The sequence below is a fragment of the Carcharodon carcharias genome, chromosome 2 (genome assembly GCF_017639515.1).
Source record: "Carcharodon carcharias isolate sCarCar2 chromosome 2, sCarCar2.pri, whole genome shotgun sequence".
NCBI classification, from domain to species: domain Eukaryota; kingdom Metazoa; phylum Chordata; class Chondrichthyes; order Lamniformes; family Lamnidae; genus Carcharodon; species Carcharodon carcharias.
The window spans coordinates 136,287,922-136,310,836 of NC_054468.1; the positions used below are offsets into that span (position 1 = coordinate 136,287,922).

At 45.1% G+C, this 22,915-nt stretch overlaps 1 protein-coding gene across 5 annotated transcripts in view; it reads right to left on the reverse strand.

Moving 5' to 3' along the window:
• LOC121275310 (ribosome-binding protein 1-like) overlaps positions 1-22,915 on the reverse strand; it is a 165,213-nt gene that overhangs the window by 19,240 nt on the left and 123,058 nt on the right. For all 5 annotated transcript variants that reach the window (XM_041182778.1, XM_041182780.1, XM_041182777.1 and 2 more), the window contains 6 exons: positions 17,845-17,937; positions 15,196-15,270; positions 9,008-9,097; positions 8,795-8,887; positions 4,065-4,136; positions 2,811-2,906 (listed from right to left, as the gene is read on the reverse strand). In XM_041182778.1, coding sequence (XP_041038712.1) covers positions 2,811-2,906; positions 4,065-4,136; positions 8,795-8,887; positions 9,008-9,097; positions 15,196-15,270; positions 17,845-17,937 — 519 coding nt within the window. The remainder of the gene's footprint in view (positions 1-2,810; positions 2,907-4,064; positions 4,137-8,794; positions 8,888-9,007; positions 9,098-15,195; positions 15,271-17,844; positions 17,938-22,915) is intronic.

A 22,915-nucleotide genomic window follows, 5' to 3' on the forward strand; every position in this document is an offset into this window, starting at 1 on the left:
AAGTATTCAATGAACGGCATGGCACTAGGAAGTTCTGAGGAACAAAGGGACCTTGGCGTGTGTGTCCATAGATCCTTGAAGGCAGAGGGGCATGTTAGTGGGGTGGTGAAAAAGGCATATAGGACACTTGCCTTTATCAATTGAGGCATAGATTTCAAAATTAGGGAGATCATGTTGGAGTTGTATAGAACCTTGGTGAGGCCACAGCTGGAGTACTGTGTGCAGTTCTGGTCACCACATTATAGGAAGGGTGTGATTGCAGTGGAGGGGGTGCAGTGGAGATTCACCAGGATGTTGCCTGGGATGAAACATTTAAGTTATGAAGAGAGGTTGGATGGACTTGGGTTGTTTTTGTTGGAGCAGAGAAGATTGAGGGGGCGACCTGATCGAGGTGTACAAGATTATGAGGGGCATGGACAGGGTGGATAGAGAGCAGCTGTTTCCCTTCTTTGAAGGGTCAGTCATGAGGGGACACAAGTTTAAGGTGAGGGGCAGGAGGTTTAGGGGGATGTGAGGAAAAACTTTTTTACTCAGAAGGCGGTGACGGTCTGGAATGCACTGTCTGGGAGGGTGGTGGAGGCGGGTTGCCTTACATCCTTTAAGAAGTACCTGGATGAGCACTTGGCACATCATAACATTCAAGGCTATAGGCCAAGTGCTGGTAAATGGGATTAGGTAGGTAGGTCAGGTGTTTCTCACATGTCTGTGCAGACTCGATGGGCCAAAGGGCCTCTTCTACACTGAGAGATTCTGTGATTAGCCAAGTCTATTAAATCTTTCAAAAATAACAAAGGCTGTGGAATTTATCAAACGCCATGTGGAATGTTCAAGGCGTTGAATTGACTTCACTGCCTGAGCTTCTCAGAACGGCCACACAAAATCTCCATCCTCAGCCATAATGGACAGTTACACATCCAATTCAAAATTAGATCAGTTTCAGTACAGGTGCACAAAGATCAAAAATGGGGTTGGGGGTATGGATAAAATTGGCCATTCATTATTGAAACCAGGAAGTACTATTTCAAACAGAGGTAGTAGGAATCTGGAAAATTCTCCTTCAAATAGATGCCAGGGTCAATTGTAGTTTTTAAGACCAGTATCATTTTTGTTGGGTTAAGGATACCAGGGGATATGGAGAAAAGGTGGGTATATGTATTTACATACAGATCATGAATGTTCTAATTAAATGGCAGAACGGGCTTGAGGGGCTGAATGCCATCCTTCTGCTCCTATATTCCTAGATTGCTAAAGTGCCTTCTCCCAATCCCACAGTTGACTAAATCAGCTGAGTGACAAACCCCAAGTCCTTCCATTCTGTGCTAAGTCAGCTGATCGCTACACGAAGACCCTCGCTAGAAATGCACATGTGTGGCAGTCAGGCCAGGAACAGGTCAAGCTTTGCTCCATTCCCCCTGGGGTGGAATCACCTGCCATTATCCACTATTCAGTTTTTTTATGAAGAGCAGCTACTTGGACAAAGTATTAACAGATGACAAGAATCTGCAAACATGTTCTCCAACAGGCCTTTCACCCTAGAGTAATAGTCAGCGTCTCAATGCCAAATATCTTCCGCTGGAGTGCTAACGCCTTCATTTTACCTTCACACTGGCTCCCTTCAACATGTGACTGTCACAAACACATTAATGGAGGGGCAATGGGCCAGGGAACAAATAACAACTTACATTTATATAGTGCCCTTAATGTAAAGCGTCTCAAGGTTATTCACAGGAATATAATCAGGCAAAAACTGATACTGAGCCAAGGAAGGAGATGTTAGGACAGGTGTCCAAATGTTTGGCTGAAGAGGTTGATTTTAAGGAGCATCTCAAAGGAGAGGGGTTGAGAGGTTTATGGAAGGAATTCTTGAGCTTAGGATCTGATCAGCTTAAGGTAGAGGTTCCAATGATGGAGTGATGAAAATTGGGCAATAAAGTTTGGGTTGAAGTATTTTTCTTTTACTAGATTTAAAATGAAAACTGCCCAGACGGTTACTTCAGGACGGAACTCGAGCCACTTACTGAAATGTGCATTTTAAACAAACAAAGATTCTTTGTGTAACACAAAAAACAAATGGTGAAATTTCGCCACAGGCCAGCAGCATCTGTGAAGAACATAAAACAAGTTGCGACTTTGAGGTGTGCAAACTGATGCCTATAGATGTTGATAAGTCTGCTGTGTGTTTCCAATAGTTCCCACTTTAGTTTGCAGATTACGGTAATTGTAGTCATTTTTTTCCCTTTCTGAAGATTATTGTAGCTGTGAGCTGTCATAAAAATCGGTGTTCTTTCCAGATTAGAGCACTGGAAGCAAGTGGCTATTGCTCCATACAATATGAGGGCCCCCAGGGTACATAAAAAGATAAGAAATAGCAGCAGGAGTAGACTATATATGGCTTCTTGAGACTTCTCTGCTATTCAATAAGATCATGGCTGATCTTCTGCCTCAGCTCCACTTTCTCACCCGCTCCCTGGAATCCTCAATTTCCCGAGATCAAAGATCTGTCTATTTCAAACTTGAATATACTCAACAATGGAGCATCCAGAACACTTTGGGGTGGACAATTCCAAAGAGTCACAAATCTGAGTGAAGAAATTTCTCCCCATCTCAGTCCAACATGATTTTATCCTTAAGGGGACAGGCTAAGGGCCTCAGGGGACAGGCTGAGTCTCCCCCAGGTACAGTTTGAGGAATCCCACACCAATAGTTTCCCCTGTGGGTTACTTCTATTGAATGTCAATGCACTGTATGTAAATAAGCTCACAAACTCATTACAATTAGAGGAAAATGTGGACATCCATGACCACACCTACCTCTTTTATTTCTACTGAGTATTTCTGACACTGTGTGTGTGCAGCTTCTAACTGGATTTGTAGCTGTGCCTCCAATTCAGCAACCAGCTCCTTCATCTGGGGAGAAAACAGAGATTCAAATAATTTCAGAATTATTCAAAGCAGTTTCTTACCCACCACTCTATTCCCAGTTGATGAACAGTGACCATGTCATGTGGACATCAGGAAAGGGTGGGGTCAGGCCATAAGGCCCTGCAATTCAATGGGTCCTTGGGTAAGGCATCTGGAGCCAACCTGTGCATATGGGACCTGTGCCTAGGCAAGGAGTCAAGGTCTTCAAGATTAGAGGAGTCATCAACTGAGTAGATATAGAGAACCTCTGATGAAGGAATCAAGTACAAAAGGAAATAAATCTTACAATATAGCTAGGCCATTCAAGAATGAGATCAGGGCCAGAATTTTACGTCCACCCGGCAAACCCGAACAGACATAAAATTGCACGAGATGACGTCAGGTGAGCATCCCAATGTCATCGTGCACTCGTGCAATATTTTGCCGACAATTAAGATGGCAATTAAACCCATTAATGGCCCATTGTCAGCGATTTTTTGTGGCCCGTCCAACTTTATGGTTGGTGGATGGGCCAATCGGCAGGCAGGCTTTACATTTTTGATGAATCCTCATCCAAGGGCGGGATGAAGTCTCCATTAGGATTTAAAATAAAAAGAAATATTTGAGGATTTTTATTTTTGAGGTATGCTTTCAGATGCTTGATGGTGCTGCATGGACATTTTTTGCAGCATTTTTGTGCTTTCTTTTATTATTTGGAGGTCTGCAGCTCCCTGAGGCAGCTGTCTGTCTTCAGGGAGCTCAGTGGACGCGCTTGCCAGCACCCATGGTGATATCAGCGCCCGTGAAATCGCAGCCGGGGGCTAATCGTGGTCGGAGGATGGTTATCCTGTCCACTTCCAGGCCCACCAATTGCGCATGCCCAACGAGCGCATAATTCAGGCCCAGGAAGCATTTTTCCAAACAAAGAGTAGTGGAAATTTGAAATTCTCTCCTCCAAAAGGCAGTGGGATAGTGGGGAACAATTGTGTGATCAAGACTGAGCTTGGTTGACTTTTGTTTGGAGAGGTTGTCAAGGGATGTGGAGCAGCGGTGGGTGGATGAGAGTTGAGGTACAGATCAGCCAAGATTCAATTGAGGCTAAGCAAGGCCGAGGGACTGAATAGCCTCTTGCTATCCTCGTGGAGTGAATGGGAAAAAAAGTACCTGTTCCGTGCTTTGGGATTCTAGCTTCATTTTCTCCAGCGTGTCCTCTAATGTTTTAACTTGTGTTTGTGCCTGTAAAAACAGAAGTGCCAATTAGCTGCCACCATGTAGTAGATCTACTCGTTCTCAAAAAGGCTGCAACCTACTATAGTCTCCACCGTTTTCAGATGGTGCATCCAAGCGAGCACAATTTGCCTACTGTACATGAGGACTAGTATAATGATGTAGCGCTATGACAGTGCTCTATTACATACTGTAAACCGTCAAAGAAATCAAACAAGACAGCAAGCAATTAGCTTCACTTAAACAAACTTCAGCCCTACACCACTTGTGGCAGATTAGAGCAGTTTAAGAAGTAAAGATGCTATTTACTTACATTTAAAAAAAAGAAAACGCTAGATGGCCTTTTGTCAAAAACATTCCAATGAAAGGCCATCAACCTGAAAGGTTAACTGTTTCCTTCTCCACTGATCCTGCCCGACCTGCAGTTCCCAACATTTTCTGCTTTTGCTGTTGATTTTCAGCATCCGCAGTATTTTGGAGTTGTTATGCAGGCAAAAGTGACAGCCAAGCAGCACATAGCAGGGTCCCACAGGTGAGACAAATGATTGATTAACTGGTTTTTGGATGTTCTGGCTGTGGGATAAACATTTGCCTGGACACTGAGACAGAGGAAAACTCAAGTTATGATATACCTACAGTTGCATAGACCAGAGACAAGCAGTCACTGTCTGGGATCCAAGAGATGACTATCTGGGTGATGCAATGTCTTTGCTGCTAACTACTGGAGTTGCTGCATTCAGGAGTGGAAGAAAACTGACCAGATATGGGGTGTTGAGAAAGGATTCTTGGGCAGCACCGAGCATATCATGAATAAGAAAATTGGAGAAATATTCTGACAGTTCAGGTCTAATAAACAGGTTTCTGGTATTCCAGACACTTTCGAGCACTCTGGATCATAGTGGGTTAGTCCATTCAAGCAGAGTGCTAGGATAAGGAAAAGCAAAGTGTTTCTTGTATTTCAAAAGACTTACACCTGTGCTTTGAATGCCCCTGCACCTCAACTCCCCTGTCCAACAGGTTTTTCCAGACATTCATCAATGTGAAGAAATTCCCTTGGGAATACTGTTCTAAGGATACTGTACTTTTCAGCATGCTCCATCAGAGTTTACAGCACAGAAAAAGGCTATTCATCCCAACTTGCCTGTGTCAGGTTTTTGCTCAACATAAGCCTCCTGCCATCTACTTCATCACATGCTAAGAACATATCCTTCTATTCCTTTCTCCCTTTAGTTTCCCCTTAAATACATCTATACTATTCACCTCAACCACCCTATGTTCCACATTCTCATCACTGAGTAAAAAGGGTTCTCTATTAGATTTATTATAACCTCTAAACTCCAGCACAAGACAAAGTATCATTTCTATGTTGACCCTATCAAATCCCATCATAATTTTGAAGGCCTCTATTAGGTCATCTCCTGGTTTTCTCTTTTCTAGAGAAAAGAGCTCTGGCCTGGTCAGTCTTTTCTAACAGTTGTAACCCCTGTTCTATAAACAATTTCATGTTTGGGATTTATACTTTTAAGCTTAGGATTCTCATCCTTATTTTCAAATCCCTCCAAGGCCTCACATCTTTCCATCTTTGTAACCTCCTTCACTCAACAATCCTCCGAGATCTTTGCGCTTTTCTAATTCTGGCCTCTTGCACAGCCCGGATTCCTGTGTTTCACCATTGGTTGCTGTGCCTTCAGCTAGGTTCTGGACTTCCATTCCTAAATCTCTTCACATCTCCACCCTGCTCCCCTCCTCTGTCAATCCTTAAAACGTAACTCTCTGATTAATATAAGAATTAAGAGCAGGAGCAGACCACATGACCTGCCAAACCTGCTCCACCAGTTAATATGATAATGGCTGATCTGCTGCCTCAATTTCACTTCCTGCCCTCTCTCCATATCCTTTGATTCCCTGAGAGATCAAAAATCTATCTATTTCAGTCTTAAATACACTCAATAATGGAGCATCCAAAACTCTCTGGGGTAGTAAATGCCAAAGATTCACAACTCTCTCAGTGAACAGATTATTCCTCATCTCCCTCTTAAGTGGTCAATCCATTATCCAGAGACTGAGTCCCCATGTTCTAGATTGCCAGCCAGGGAAACAACTTCTGTGCCTACCCTGTCAAACAAGATTCTGAAGGCATTGTTTGTCTCATTCTTCCAAACCTCAGAGTACTGGCCTAATTTACTCACCCTCATCCCAGGAACCAATCCATTGAACTTTCACTGTACCGCCTCCAATGCAAGTATAATTTTTAAAAATATTGAGACCAAAACTGCATACAGTATTCCACGTGTGGTCTCACCAAAGCTCTAAACAATTGTAGCAATACTTCCTTATTCTTGCACTCAATCCCTCTGCAATAAAGGACAGCATCCCATTTGCCTTCTTAATTGCTTGCTGTACCTGCGTACCAACTTTCAGAATTCCTTGTAAAAGTACACCCAAATCTCTCTTAACATTACTATTTGCAAGTTTCATGCTTTAAAAAAAAAAATTGCTTTTCTATTCTTTCTTAAAGCGAGTACCTTGTTGCCCACTCACTTAACCTGTCTATATCTCTGTATCCTCCTCAGCTTACATTCCCACTTAACTTTGTATAGTTAGCAAACTTGGATACATTACTCTTGGTCTCTTTATCAAAGTCATTAATATAGATTGTAATTAGTTGAGGCCCCAGAAGTCATCCTTGCAGCATCCCACTAGTCACAGCCTGCCAATGTAAATGCCCCACTAATCCCTACTCTGTTTCCTGCCTGTAAACCAATCCTCTATCCATGCTAATATACTACCCCAGCTTCATGAGCCCTATCTTATGCATACACCTTTCATGTGACACCTTATTGGATACTTTTGGGAGTCCAAGTATACTACATCTACTGGCTCCCCTTTAAATCCCTACTAGTCATATGCTCAAAAAACTCTAATAAATTTGTCAAACACAGTTTCCCATGTTGACTTTGTCTGAACATACTATGATTTTCTAAGTGCATTCTTAAACTTTCTTAATAAAATATTCCAGTGTTTTCCTGACAACTGAAACTGGCCTGCAGTTCTCTGCTATCTCTCTCCCTCCTTCCTTGAATAGTAGTATTACATTTGTTAACTTCCAATCCGCTGGGACTGTTCTAGAACCTAGGAAATTTTGGAAAATCATAACCAGTGTATCCACTGTCTTTGCAGCTACCTTTTTATGGAACCATAGGATGTAAGCCATCAGGTCCTAGGGATTTGTTGGTTTTTAGTCCAGAAAGTTGCTCCAATACTTTTTCTCTGCTCACATTAATTACCTTAAATTCATCAATCTTATTAGCCTTTTGGTTACCCTCCATTTCTGGGATGTAATTTCTGTCTTCTGTTGTAAAGATAGACAAAATATTTGTTCAACAACTCTAATTCAAGGGACTAACATTTACTTTGGCTACTCTCCCTTGTATGTACTTTCAGTCACAGTTGTAAAATCACTTTACATGGCTCAGTTGCAAATCCTGTTTGATAACTCTCCTGCAAGGTGCCTTGGGTCATTTTATAACGATAAAGGTACTATATAAAAGCAAACCATTGTTCTTGATGATACTAATTTTGAGCCTGCAATTTGCCACATAGCAAATGTCCCTCAGGTCAGCAGGGCCATCAGCAGGAATTGCAGAGACCAAAGCTGCTTAGTGTCAATGCACAACAAGGGAAGGCGTATAAATGTACATGGTGCACACAAGGAACTCCAGCTTCCTGTCCTCATTCCCGATTTGCTGGTTAAAAACGGAACACCAGCCCCGCCAGGTCACCAGCCTTCTTTCTAGGTTGAAGAATGGGTCCTGAGGCAAACATGGAGGAAAATAAAAGAAAATACTCTCCCGATGCCTTTCTCTGACCTACAAAGGTTCTAGGATAGGTCCCCATTCACTTGAAGTAAATCAATCTGTAATGTGCTAGATTTGTTCTAAAGAAAAAGACAGAAAAACTCACATTTACATGGCACCCTTCATAACCTCAAGATATTCCAAAACACTCTGCAGTCAATTAAGTGCTTTTGGAGTATAGTCACTGTTGTAATGATACTTGCATGTTGAGCTGTATCCCAACAAAGAACCAACATTTACAGGAGGGGGAAAGGGAGAACATTGCAAGGGAAAAACTGGTGAGAAAATGTAATCAGGTTAGCTGGAATGAATAGGAGTAATTTTGTCTTTTGCCTTAGTGTAAAACATAAAAGGGTGATATTGGATCAGCCACTTGTTTTTGGTTTTCCAAATTCTCATTTGGATTGGAGTCAATGGAAACAAAAAGTTGAAGAGGTTTATAACAGGCACTGAATTGATATATCACCCATTGCACACTATCACACAAAGTCCAAGCTACCCTTAATGAGCCCCCAGTTGCAAGAGAAAGGGGTAAAGAAAAAAGAGGGAGGGGGTGCGAGGTGGGGAGATAGAGGGGGGAGGGAGGGAGAGATAGAGACAGAAGGGAAGGAGGGAGGGAGAGAGGGTGGTGACTGGGGGAGAGGGAGGAAAGAGGGAGAGAGAGATGAAGCCATAAAATAAAGAGATAGCAAACTAGCTTGCAAGGTCAAGGTCTCCTTGGGCTGTTTACTGAGAATAATGTTCCAAAGGTATTTCATTTCAAACAAGCACAGAATGGGAAAACCTCACACTTCGGAAACATGGCCTCACCTTCTGAACTTGTGCCTCGGACTCTGCTAACTTTCCTTTCCATACATGCTCCTCCTCTTCCACACTTTTCTGAAGGTCTCTTAGCATTCCCTCCTGTGAAATTGAGTGGAGGGAAAAAACACAAACTGAAATATTCAGCTCCTGCACTGTGGCCAAATCTGAAATCTGTTGCTAACCTGTGAATGGAGGAAAGGAGAGTTTGAATGAACTCACTGTCTCGGCGAGAACCGTCCTGTACTGGTCACAATCTGCTTGTAAAGTGCTTTGGGCTTCTTCAGCTTCCTTTAACTTAAGTGCTAGGTCCTGAAAGAGTTTGAAGAGGAAGAAATAAACGACCATAAACACTTTTCTAGGCACCAGAAAGAATTTAACGATCTCGGAATACCCTAAGGTGTTTCACATCTAACAAAGTGCTTTTGAAAAGCAGACATGCTTGCGATTTAGGAAATTGACAGCCAATTTGCACACAGCAAGGTCCCACAAACAGCAATAAGGTAATGGCCAAATAATCATTTTTTAATGGCGCTGAATCAATATTGAACAGGACATCATGAGAAGCTCCTGAACTTCTACAAATATTGCCATGTGATCTTTTACGTCTGCCTGAGAGCAGATGGGGCTTCAGTATAATGTCTCATCCAAAAGACAGCACCTCAAACAGGGCATCCTAGGTCTTGTGCTCAGCCCCTGGCATAAGACTTTAATTCTCAATCTTCTGACATAGAGATGAGATTACAACCATTGAATCACAGCTAAGTAGCTTTTTTTTTCTATTCTTACACAGGGTTTGTGCGTCACCGGCTAGGCCAGCAATTGTTGCCCATCTCTAACTGCCACAGAGAAGGTGGTGGTGAACCGTCTTCTTGAGCCACTGCAGTCCTTGTGGTGTATATACGCCCACAGTGCTGTTAGGGAGGAAATTCCAGCATTCCAACCCAGTGACAGTGAAGGATTAGTGATATAGTTCCAAGACAGGATGGTATGGATAGTTTATCCTTTGGGCTTATCAGAAGATAAGGGAGAAGTCACTGTGGTAACTGTCATCAATAGACTGTGGTATGAGATGGAGAAGGACATTGAAGGATGGCATGTGTTCAAACATAAATAAGTTGCAGTTTACATAGATACAAGAGTTGGAACGTTAATGCATCTAGGTATTAGAAACAAACACATAGACTATCATAAGAAAAGTAGAACACAGAAGAGGTTATCTCTGAGATGGTAGATTAATTTAGTTCCTGAAAAAAATCTGAACTGTGAAATGATTCACACTGTAACTAAGCAGTGATCACAAATTCTTGTCAGTAAGCACAGGTCAATATATGGACGTACAAACATACAAATTAGGAGCAGGAGGAGCCCATTTGGCCCCTCAAGCCTGCTCTGCCATTCAATAAGATCATGGTGGATCTGATTGTGGCCTCAACGCCATCATCCTGCCTATCCCCAGTAACCTTTGACTCCCTTGTTAGTCAAGAATCTATATACCTCTGCCTTAAAAATATTCAATGACCCTGCCTCTGCCGCTCTCTGGGGAAGAGAGCTCCACAGACTCACGACCCTCAGAAAAAAATTCTCATCTTATTTTTCATAGCTATTAATAGATGTCAGTTGTCATTGACCACATAATCCAGGCTGACACTCCATTACAGTACTGAAGGAGTACTGCACGAAATAGATACTGCCTTTCAGATAAGATTTCAAACCGAGGCCCCACCTGCCCTCTCAGGTGAATTAAAGGATCACTGGCAATATTTGAAAATTAGCAAGGAAAATCTCCCCAGTGCTCTGGCCAATATTTATCCCTCAACCCAAAGCATGAGCAAGTTACCTGGTCATTTCTCTTTGGGGGACCCTGGTATGCGCAAACTAGCTGTCATGTTTCCAACATTACAGTGAGTACACTTCAAAATGTACTTCATTTGCTGTAAAGTATTTTGGGATGTTGTGAAAGTGCACTATAGAAATGCAAGTTACTTTCTTTTCAATAGGTAGTTATTAGCAAAGATGAATATAATACATGGTATACAATGATTGCAGTGCCTTTCCCTTTATATCCACAGGCCTCTTTAATGTAGGGGATCAGGTTGACTTAAATACTTGCTTTATGGTATGGAAACCCTGCACTGAGTGACACATTGGAGTATGATAAATTTTTGCTACACTTATGTAGTACAAAAATTATAGTCAACTGAAAAATCACAGAATCTCTCAGTGCAGAAGAGGCCCTTTGGCCCATCCAGTCTGCACCGACACGTGAGAAACACCTGACCTACCTACCTAATCCCATTTACCAGCATTCGGCCCATAGCCTTGAATGTTATGACATGCCATGTTTTCATCCAGGTACTTTTAAAGGATGTGAGGCAACCCGCCTCCACCACCCTCCCAGGCGGTGCATTCCAGACCGTTACCACCCTCTGGGTACAAAAGGTTTTCCTCACATCCCCCCTAAACCTCCTGCCCCTCACCTTGAACTTGTGTCCCCTGGTCGCTGACCCTTCAACTAAGGGGAACAGCTGCTCCCTATCCACCCTGTCCATGCTCCTCATAATCTTATACACCTCAATCAGGTCACCCCTCAGTCTTCTCTGCTCCAACAAAAACAACCCAAGTCTATCCAACCTCTCTTCATAATTTAAATGTTTCATCCCAGGCAACATCCTGGTGAATCTCCTCTGCATACCCTCCAGTGCAATCACATCCTTCCTATAATGTGGCAACCAAAACTGCACACAGTACTCCAGCTGTGGCCTCACCAAGCTTCTATACAACTCCAACATGACCTCCCTACTTTTGTAATCTATGCCTCGACTGATGAAGGCAAGTGTCCCATATGCCTTTTTCACCACCCCACGAACATGCCCCTCTGCCTTCAAGGATCTATGGACACACACGCCAAAGTCCGTTTGTTCCTCAGAGCTTCCTAGTGTCATGCCGTTCATTGGATACTTCCTTGTCAAATTACTCCTTCCGAAGTGTATCACCTCACACTAAATTCCATCTGCCACTTATCTGCCCATTTGACCATCCCATCTAAATGTTTTCTTTTTAACTATACAAACCAAACAATTTAAATCTGTACAAAAAGTCTATATATGATAGGTCAGGAGTGATAGAGCATAAAACATATTCTCATTCTTCTTTATGCTTCCATACTATCCTTCCTGGGGCTGGTTGGCTGTAGACTGCTTCACCTGCAGGAGCTCAAATTTGCAACCACCATTAAAAGAATTGCTGTTTCTAGGACACAGCCAGGACTGCTCTGTCAGTGACCTTCTTCACACAGTGAGCTGTGTTCCAATTGTTAATGCTCATATTTTCCTCAGGACGTTTAAACAGACAACAAGTATTTTTATAAAGAAATGATTTCCACAATTCTCAGATTCAAGTGAACAGCAAGTGATTGTAACATTGCATTGCACTTGTCTGGATGGAATTCGTCCATTTGCCAGGATTTAAAATGATCGTGGTATGAACACTGCTACCTGGTGTGTTTGAGGGAAACAGCATGGGCATCCTTAAAGGGAAGTTAAATAAAACACCCTACTTCTACTTTCTTCTTGTATGCTGATAGAGATAAATGAAGAGAAGTGCAAGGAGGCTCATATGGAGCATAAAGGCTGCATGGACCTGTTGGGCCGAAGGGCCAGTTTCTGTGCTGTGGATTATATTGTTAAGGTATATATACTGCATTCTTTCCACATAGGGCTCCTGCTTCAATCATTAACCTGGCTGGAAATGACCTGCTCCTGATCATTATCCAGCAATTCCATCTAGAAATCATCTGCTCCTGATCAATGTTCCCAAGGTGTGAAGATACATTCCAGATTGCTGCACAGTTGTGTATCACGCACTAAACTAAAACAGGTTACTCTCTACAAATAACCCGAGTGAGGGACAGGGCTGAGCATCAAACCTCACTGGCAAGAGGTCAGAGAGAGAGAGAAAAAGCGCAACTCTGATTAGAGGAGCAGCGAGCCCAGGGGGAGAGGAAAACTATGATTGGAAAATCAGCAGCCTTGAGTGAGGGGTACTGAAGGTGTGTCTGAGTGAACAGCGCACACCAAGGAGGACTGAAGGTGAAGGCCCAGACCAGGTGCCAGAGCTATGGGAAAGATGGAGCTTAAAATGGTGGGTGCCCTCGGGATGCATTGATCAAGGGTCATGGGAGCAGGGAAATGTTCCATTAGCTGGTCAGAAGGGGAGGGGTAGTGGTGCTCAGCCAGATGAAAGTCTCACCCACCCCCCCATCCACACACGCACACACCACCCCCCCACACACACCCCCGCCCCCACACCCACACACACACACCGCCCGCCCCCAGACCCACACACACACACCCCCCGCCCCCACACACCCACACACACACACACACCCCCGCCCCCACACCCACACACACACACCCCCTCGCCCCCACACACACACACACACACACACCCCCGCCTCCACACACACAGCCCCCCGCCCCCACACCCACACCCCTCCATCCCCACACCCACACACCCCGCCCCCACACACCCACACACCCCCGCCCCCACACCCACACCCCCCGCCCCCACACCCACACGCCCCCGTCCCCACACCCACACCCACACCCCCGCCCCACACCCACCCCCCGCCCCCACACACCCTCCCCACCCCCACACACACACCCTCCCCACCCCCACACACACACCCTCCCCACCCCCACACACACACCCCCCCCCCACCCCCACACACACACACCCCCCCACCCCCACACACACACACCCCCCCACCCCCACACACACACCCCCCCCACCCCCACACACACACCCCCCCCCACCCCCACACACACACCCCCCCACACCCCCCCCACCCCCACACACACACCCCCCCCACCCCCACACACACACCCCCCCCACCCACACACACACACCCCCCCCACCCCCACACACACACCCCCCCCACCCCCACACACACACCCCCCCCACCCCCACACACACACCCCCCCCACCCCCACACACACACCCCCCCCACCCCCACACACACACCCCCCCCACCCCCACACACACACCCCCCCCACCCCCACACACACACCCCCCCCACCCCCACACACACACCCCCCCCACCCCCACACACACACCCCCCCCACCCCCACACACACACCCCCCCCCACCCCCACACACACACCCCCCCCACCCCCACACACACACCCCCCCCACCCCCACACACACACCCCCCCCACCCCCACACACACACCCCCCCCACCCCCACACACACACCCCCCCCACCCCCACACACACACCCCCCCCCACCCCCACACACACCCCCCCCCACCCCCACACACACACCCCCCCCACCCCCACACACACACCCCCCCCACCCCCACACACACACCCCCCCCACCCCCACACACACAACCCCTCCCACGCACACACAACCCCTCCCACGCACACACCCCCCCAACACGCACACACCCCCCCCACACGCACATATCCCCCCCCCACACACACACGCACCCCCCCACTCACACACGCACCCCCCCCTCACACACGCACCCCCCCACTCACACATGCACCCCCCCACTCACACACGCACCCCTCCACACACACACGCACCCCCAACACACACACGCACCCCCCAACACACACACGCATCCCCCAACACACACACGCATCCCCCAACACACACACGCATCCCCCAACACACACACGCATCCCCCCACACACACACGCACCCCCCCACACACACACGCACCCCCCCACACACACACGCACCCCCCCACACACACACGCACCCCCCCACACACACACGCACACGCACACACACCCCCACACACACACACACGCACACACACACCCCCCCAAACACCAATAGATTTAATCTCAATGAGCCACTAATGATTTCTGACACACCTGTCTTTTGCATTGGCTGAATGACATATATTAGCCTGGAAATTACAGGTTAATTGAAGCTGCCTAGTTTAAAGGATAATGCATGAGCGACCAGATTATATGAGTTTTATTTCACTGTTTGGTGAGATGAAAGTGTCTTTAAGGTTGTTTATAATTGAAGCACAGTATAAAGCTGTGTGCGTTCTCACTACTCCTTTTGTATTTCATCTACTTTTGTGAACATTCATCCTCTTATGGTGGGAAAGGAGAAACTAACAGTCCTGATGTGGAATGTACAAGCCCAGGAAGAATGGAACACATGTGAGACCAGGGAAATCACCTGTTTCTGATCATTATCCAGTGATGTCTGATATGGTTGAATAGCCTGGCAGCGCTAACTGCCCATGAAGAACAACCACTCATGTGAAGGAGTGAGTTATTGCTTCTATGCCTGTAACCAGAGCGATAAGGACCAGAGAGGATAAATTTTAAATAAAAAGGCCTGCACAAAGCCATTTGTTTCTTTTTGTACTAGTACTCACCGAGGGATCTTTGCTTTGTTGGTTCAGGAATTCAAAAGCGTTCTGCTTGAATTCTTGCAACCAGTCGCTATAGAGCTGAAACATAAGATATGGTCATTAGTACAGAATTGAGTTACGCTAAACAGCAACTGCCTTACTTTAGAATCATATAATCATACAACACAGAAGGAGGCCATTCAGTCCATCTTGCCTATACCAGGCCTCTGAAAGGCCTATCCAATTAGTCCTGCTCTCCCTGCTTTTTCCTCACAGGCTTGCAAATGCTTCCTTTTCAATTATATATCCAATTCTCTTTTGAAACGACTGAAATTGTCTGCACCACTGTTTTGGGCTGTGCATTCCAGATCATAACAATTTACTAAGTAAAATTTGAAGTTTTGTCTTCGTTTTTTTTAAAAGCTTTTCCATTTTCACTGCATTCATTTAGCTGCATACATGTCACTCAACTGCGAAGGACATAAGGTAACAGTATGCGCTTCTATTTGTTACTTAAGTGAGAAAACTACAAAACTGAAATCACCACTAAGTACACTCATTTTTATATTAAAAAAAGCTTGGCTCAAATTCAACCTCTTCGTATTCACAAGAGGGAACAATCAAGGATTGAATGTTCCCTGCATTCCTGGCAATTCTCATTCCACCTATCCTTGAGGCCCTAACTGTTGCTGAGGCACGATTGCATGACCCTCACTAGGATTTCAACTGATGCACTGCTGCATGGCTACCAGCAGGCCTCTCGTTCAGCCCCTGTTCCATAATAGCTGGCAGATCTCTGACACCTCACCCACGTGGACATTCTTCTTACCGAATTTATACAGTCTGACAGCTGAGCCTGAGCTGGGCTCACTGGATGACATACACGTATGTTCCAGCAGGGGTCGCCAGACAGCAATCAGGGACCAGCGATTAGGTACGGGGAAAGAAACAAAAAACAAAAAACTGCGGATGCTGGAAATCCAAAACAAAAACAGAATTACCTGGAAAAACTCAGCAGGTCTGGCGGAGAAGAAAAGAGTTGACGTTTCGAGTCCTCATGACCCTTCGACAGAACTAGGCGAATCCCAGGAAAGGATGAAATATAAGCTGGTTTAAGATGGTGGGGTTGGGTTGGGGCAGAGAAGTGGAGGGGGGTGGTGTGGTTGTAGGCAAAAGCAGTGATAGAAGCAGATCATCAAAAGATGTCACAGACAACAGAACAAAAGAACACATAGGTGTCGAAGTTGGTGATATTATCTAAACGAATGTGCTAATTAAGAATGGATGGTAGGGCACTCAAGGTATAGCTCTAGTGGGGGTGGGGGGAGCATAAAAGATTTAAAAATATTTTAAAATAATGGAAATAGGTGGGAAAAAGAAAAATCTATATAATTTATTGGAAAAAACAAAAGGAAGGGGGAAAAACAGAAAGGGGGTGGGGATGGAGGAGGGAACTCAAGACCTAAAGTTGTTGAATTCAATATTCAGTCCGGAAGGCTGTAAAGTGCCTAGTCGGAAGATGAGGTGTTGTTCCTCCAGTTTGCGTTGGGCTTCACTGGAACAATGCAGCAAGCCAAGGACAGACATGTGGGCAAGACAGCAGGGTGGAGTGTTAAAATGGCAAGCGACAGGGAGGTTTAGGTCATTTTTGCGGACAGACTGCAGGAGAGACCAAACGTAAACTGGGTGACCGCTTTGCAGAACACCTGCGGTCTGTCCGCAAGAATGACCCAAACCTCCCTGTCACTTGCCATTTTAACACTCCACCCTGCTCTCTTGCCCACATGTCTGTCCTTGACTTGCTGCACTGTTCCAGTGAAGCCCAATGCAAACTGGAGGAACAGCACCTCATCTTCCGACTAGGCACTTTACAGCCTTCCGGACTGAATATTGAATTCAACAACTTTAGGTCTTGACCTCCCCCCTCCATCCCCACCCCCTTTATGTTTCTTCTCCCTTCCTTTTGTTTTTTTCCAATAAATTATATAGATTTTTCTTTTTCCCACCTATTTCCATTATTTTAAAATATTTTTAAATCTTTTATGCTCCCCCCACCCCCACTAGAGCTATACCTTGAGTGCCCTACCATCCATTCTTAATTAGCACATTCGTTTAGATAGTATCACCAACTTCAACACCTATGTGTTCTTTTGTTCTGCTGTCTGTGACATCTTTTGATGATCTGCTCCTATCACTGCTTTTGCCTACAACCACACCACCCCCCTCCACTTCTCTCCCCCCACCCAACCCCACCCCCACCCCCCCACACCTTAAACCAGCTTATATTTCACCCCTTCCTGGGATTCGCCTAGTTCTGTTGAAGGGTCATGAGGACTCGAAACGTCAACTCTTTTCTTCTCCGCCGATGCTGCCAGACCTGCTGAGTTTTTCCAGGTAATTCTGCTTTTGTATTAGGTACAGAGGCTTGTTTCCCCTCTTCAGCAGCCCTGATCAGCCAACTGAGCACAGACTGGATCTGCAGCCCTCAATCTGCACAGCTTGCCTTCGTGCAAGGTGATATAACGTGAGCTCACATAAATATACAGCAACATTGCTAACAATACAATCTAGAATGGCAAATTCCATCTTTTCTGTTAAAAATGCAGCATTTGCTCATCACGCTGTTTAGCTCAAATTACATATTCACTCAGGTGGCAAGTGATCATCTCCTACCTGTTGTGAGGATACGGACACCTCTGGGAAGAGACCCTGCAGCATTTCTTTGGTTTGTGTGTGGACCAATGTCAGCTGGTGCTCTGCCTCTTCCTAAAGAAAATACACAAATAGATTCACTTAAAAGGTGAGGATAAAGATCTCTGGCCTGGAAGAGGAGGTCAGGGGGCATATGACCATTTTTGTATGAATTGTAACCAAACCCAGTCCAATCAATCTATTCCTAACATGACAGCAATCTCACCAGGGAGAAGCCATTGATAAAAATTAGATTGTTGGCAGGAGTTATCAGTAAGTGATTAGTGATTATCATGGACCCATTCCTCCTTCTGTTCCATCAATTTGCTGAAGACTTTTGAACAATGAACACCCATACCATCATTAAATCAGGATTGCTGACATCAAAAAGTTATCAAGCCTGTCTCTGGGATCAAGCTAAAGGTCAAACTTGCATTAATGGCTCTCTCTGTGATGGGAGTCCATGTCCAACACAAACATAAGCATAATTAGTTTGTTTTGCATGTAGGTGGGCGACACCAAGTTCCACCTCACCAGCACCTCTCTCCACAGCTCCATTCTTGCTAAATTATCCAAAATTCAGGACTGAATGAACAGAAATTTCCAATTAAATATTGGAAAGACTGAAGCCATTGTCTTCAGTTCCCCCCTCCAAATTCCATTCCCTAGTTACTAACTCCGTCCTTCTCCCTCGCAACAGTCTTGAGAATTGACCTCAAGGTAAGTTTCTGACCTCATATTTGACATCACTATTTCACCTATTTCCACCTTCATAGCATAGCCCAACTTCACCCCTGCCTCAGCTCATTTGCTGCTCAAACCCTCTTTCATGCCTTTGTTACCTCTAAGTTAGACTCTTCCAGTGCTCACCTGGCAGGTCTCCCACATTCTACTCTCTGAGGTCATCGAAAACTCTGCTGTCCATCTTAACTCTCACCAAATCCCATTCCTATATCACCCCTGTGCTCATTGGCTCCCAGTCAAGCAACATCTTGATTTTAAAATTCTCATTCTTATTTTCAAAACCCTCCATGGCCTTGTCTCTCCCTTTCTCTGTAATCTCCTCCAGTCCCACAACCCTCACAGATATCTGCACTCCTCAAATTCTAGCCTGACGTGCACCCCCAATTTTAATCACTCAGCATTGGTGGCTGTGCCTTCAGTTGCCTAGGGCCCAAGATCTGGAATACCTTCCCTAAGCCTCTCCACCTCACTGTCCTCCTTTAAGACACTCATCAAAACCAACCCCTATGAACAAGCTTTGTTCATCTGATCTAACAGCTCCTTATGTGGTTTAGCATCATACTTTGTTTTATAAAGCTCCTGTGAAGTGTCTTGAGATGTTTCATATTGTTAAAGACACTACGTAAAAGTTGTTGCTGTGTTTATCTGGTTAAGCATGCTGAGACAGAAACAATAACTTCCACTTATATTATGTTTTAATAGTGAAAAACAACCCTAAGCTCTTCACAAATGCATAACCAAAAATGAACCTGAAACCAAAACAGGAGAATTTAGGATAAATGACCAAACATGTTTTTAATTCATTCATGGGGTGTGGTATCACTGACAAGGCCAGCATTATTTCCCATCCTTAATTATCCTTGGGGAAATGGGGGCAAGCTTCCTTCTTGAACCACTGCAGTCCTTGTGGTGCAGGTATACCTACAGTTCATTAGGGAAGGAATTCCAGGATTTTGACCCAGCAACAATGAAAGAATGGCTCTATGTCTCCAAGTCAGGGTGGTGTGTGACTTGGTGGGGAAATTGCAACTGGTGATGTTCCTGTGTGTCTGCTTCCCTTGCTCTTCTTGGTGGTAGAAGTCATTGGTTTGAAAAGTGCTGTTGAAGAGCCTCAGCGAATTGCTGCAGTGCATCTTGTAGATGGTACAAACTGGTGTCACTGTGCACCAATGGAGGAAGGAGTCAATGTCGAAGGTGGTAGATGAGGTGCTGATCAAGGGGGCTGCTTTGTCCTGGATGCTAGTGAGCTTCTAGAGTGTTAGAGCTTCCCTCGTCCAGGTGAGGAGGGAGTATTCTGCTGCACTCCTGACTTTTGCCTTGTAAATGGAGACAAGCTTTGGGGAGTCAGGAGCAGCACCAGACGTACCTAAAAATAAGATGCCAACTTGGTGAAATTACAGTAAAAGGACAACATGCATGCTGGACAGTGAAGCAGCATGCTATAGCCGAAGTTGTGCAATCCCATAACCAAAAAGTCAGACTCAAGCTCTACAGTTCTGGCACATCCAGTTGTGAATGGTGGCGGACAATTAAATTAACCAGAGGAGGAGGCTCCACAAACATTCCCATCCTCAATGATAGGGGAGCCCAACATGTCAAAGCAAAAGAAAAGGCTGAAGCAGTTGCAACCATTTTCAGCCGGAATTATCAAGTGGATGATCCTCAGCATCACAGAGGCCAGTCTTTGGCCAATTTGATTCACTTCATGTAATATTAAGAAATAGCTTAAGGCAGTGGGTTTGGCAAAAGTAATGGGCCCTGACAACATCCTAGTTGTAGTACTTGTCACTTATGCTCCAGAACTAGCTGCAGCTAGCCAAGTTGCTCCAGTACAGCTACAACAACATACACCTGATAATGTGGAAAATAACCAGTTATGTCCTGTCCACAGGAATCAGGACAAATCCAATGTGGCCAATTACCACCCACTTTACTCTCAATTATCAGAAAGTGACAGACTGTCATTGAATTCCTAGTCTCTGATCTGCTCTTGTAGGCTAAATATTTATATGCTGATCCACTTAATCTTCTGGTCAAAGGTAACCACCAGGATGCTGATAGTGGAGGATATTCAGTGATGGTAATTCCATTGAATGAAAATTGGGGAGGTGGTTAGATTTTCTCTTGTTGGAGATGGTCATTGCCTAGCACTTGTGTGGCATGTATGTAACTTGCCACTTATCAGCCCAAGCTGGAGTATTGTCCAGGTCTTGCTGCATGCAGGCATAAACTGCTTCAGTATCTGAGGTGTTTGTGAATGGTGCTGAAATACTGTGCATTTATTAGCAAACAACCCATCTTCTGACCTTATGATGGAGGGAAGGTCATTGATGAGGCTGCTGAAGATGGTTGGGCCTGGGACACTATCTTGAAGGACTCTGCAGTGATGTCCCAGAACCGAGACTACAACCACAATCATCTTCCACTGTGCTAGGTATGACTCCAACCAGTGGAGAGTTTTTCCCGATTCCCATTGATTTCAATTTTGCAAAGACTCCTTGATGCCACATTTAGTCAAATGCTGACTTGATGTTAAAGGCAGTCACTCTTACCTCACCTATTGAGTTCAACTCTTTTGTCATGTTTGGACAAAGGCTGTAGTGAAGTTTCAATCGAGTGGCTCTGGCAAAACCCAAACTGGGCATTGATGAGCAAGTTATTGCTGAGTGCCACTTGATATCACTGTTGACAACTCCTTCCATCACTTTGCTGATAGTTGGCAGGGTTGAATTTGTTCCGCTTCTCGAGGACAAGACATACCTGGACAATTTTCCCCATTGTCTGGAAGATGCCAATGTTGTAGCTGTACTGGAATTGCTTGGCTAGGGGCACAAGTGGTTGTGGAGCACAGGTCTTCAGTACTACAGCCAGGATGTTGTCAGGGCCCATAGCCTTTGCTGGATCCAATGCCTTCGGCCATTGCTTGATAGCACCTCAAATTGGCTGAAGATTGGCATCTGTGATGGTGCAGGCCTCAGTAGGAGGCCAAGATGGATCATCCACTCTGAACTTCTTGAAGATGATTGAAAATGCTTCAGCCTTGTTTTTGCACTGACGTGCTGGACTTTCCCGTCACTGAAGGTTGTTTGTAGAACCCTTTCCTCTTCACCACTAATCAGGACCAGATATGGCAGGATTGCAGAGCTTTGATCTGATCTGTTGGTTCTGGGATTGTTTAGCTGTGTCTATCGCATGCTGCTTACACTGTCTGGCATGCATGGATACCTATGTTTTAGCTTCACCAGCTTGGCATCTCATTTTTAGGTATGCTTGGTTCTGCTCCTGGCATGCCCTCCTGCACTCATCATTGAAGCAGGGTTAGTCCCCTGGTTTGATGATAATAGTAGGGTGAGGGATAAACCTGGCTACAAGGATCTAGATTATGGTGGAACACAATTCTGCCATTCCTGATAGCCCAAAGTATCTCACAGAAGCCCAGTTTTGAGCTGCTGGATCCAAGAGGTTTTAAGAAGGGACTTAATGGAGAAGAGACCAGTGGAGGGTTCCACGGGGAATTTCACAACATGGGGCCTAGATGCACAAAAGGCCAGAGGCAGAGGAATGGAGAGTTTGGTAGAGTGCAAAATGTTATAACCTTGTTTAAAAAAAGCCCAGGAATTACAGGTCAGTCAGTTTTACCTAGATGTTGGGAAAGCTTCTAGAAACTATCAGAACAAAATGAATAGTCACTTGGGCAAATGCAGGTTACATAAGGAAAGCCAGCACTGATTTAAGGGCAAATCATGTTTAACTAATGGAGATTTTTTTTGATGAGGTTAATGCTAGTGATGTGGTGTATATGGACTTCCAAAGGGCATTTGATAAAGTGCTGCAATGGCAATGTACTTGTGGGCAAAATCAGAGCTCATGGAATTAAAGGGGACAGTAGCAACATGGATACGAAATTGGCTGAATCACAAGAATCAGACAGCACTGGTTAATGGATGTTTTTCAGACTGGAAGAAGGTTTATAGTCAGGAACTGAGGGACTTGGGTGTGTATGTGCAGGATAGGCTGAGGGAGCAGTTAATGAAGCATTCAGCATCCTAGGCTTTATTATCAGGGGCACAGAACACAAAAGCAAGGAAGTTATGTTAAACTTGTTCAGCCTCAACTGGAATATTGTGTCCAGTTCTGAGCATCACACTTTAGGAAAAATGTGAAGGCATTAGAGAGAGTGCAGAAAAGATTGATGAGAATGAAATTCCTCATCCCTGGAACCAGTTATGTAGATAGACTGGAGAAGTTCAGACTGTTTTCCTTGGAGAAGAGAAGGTTGAATGGAGATTGGATAGAGGTGTTCAAAATC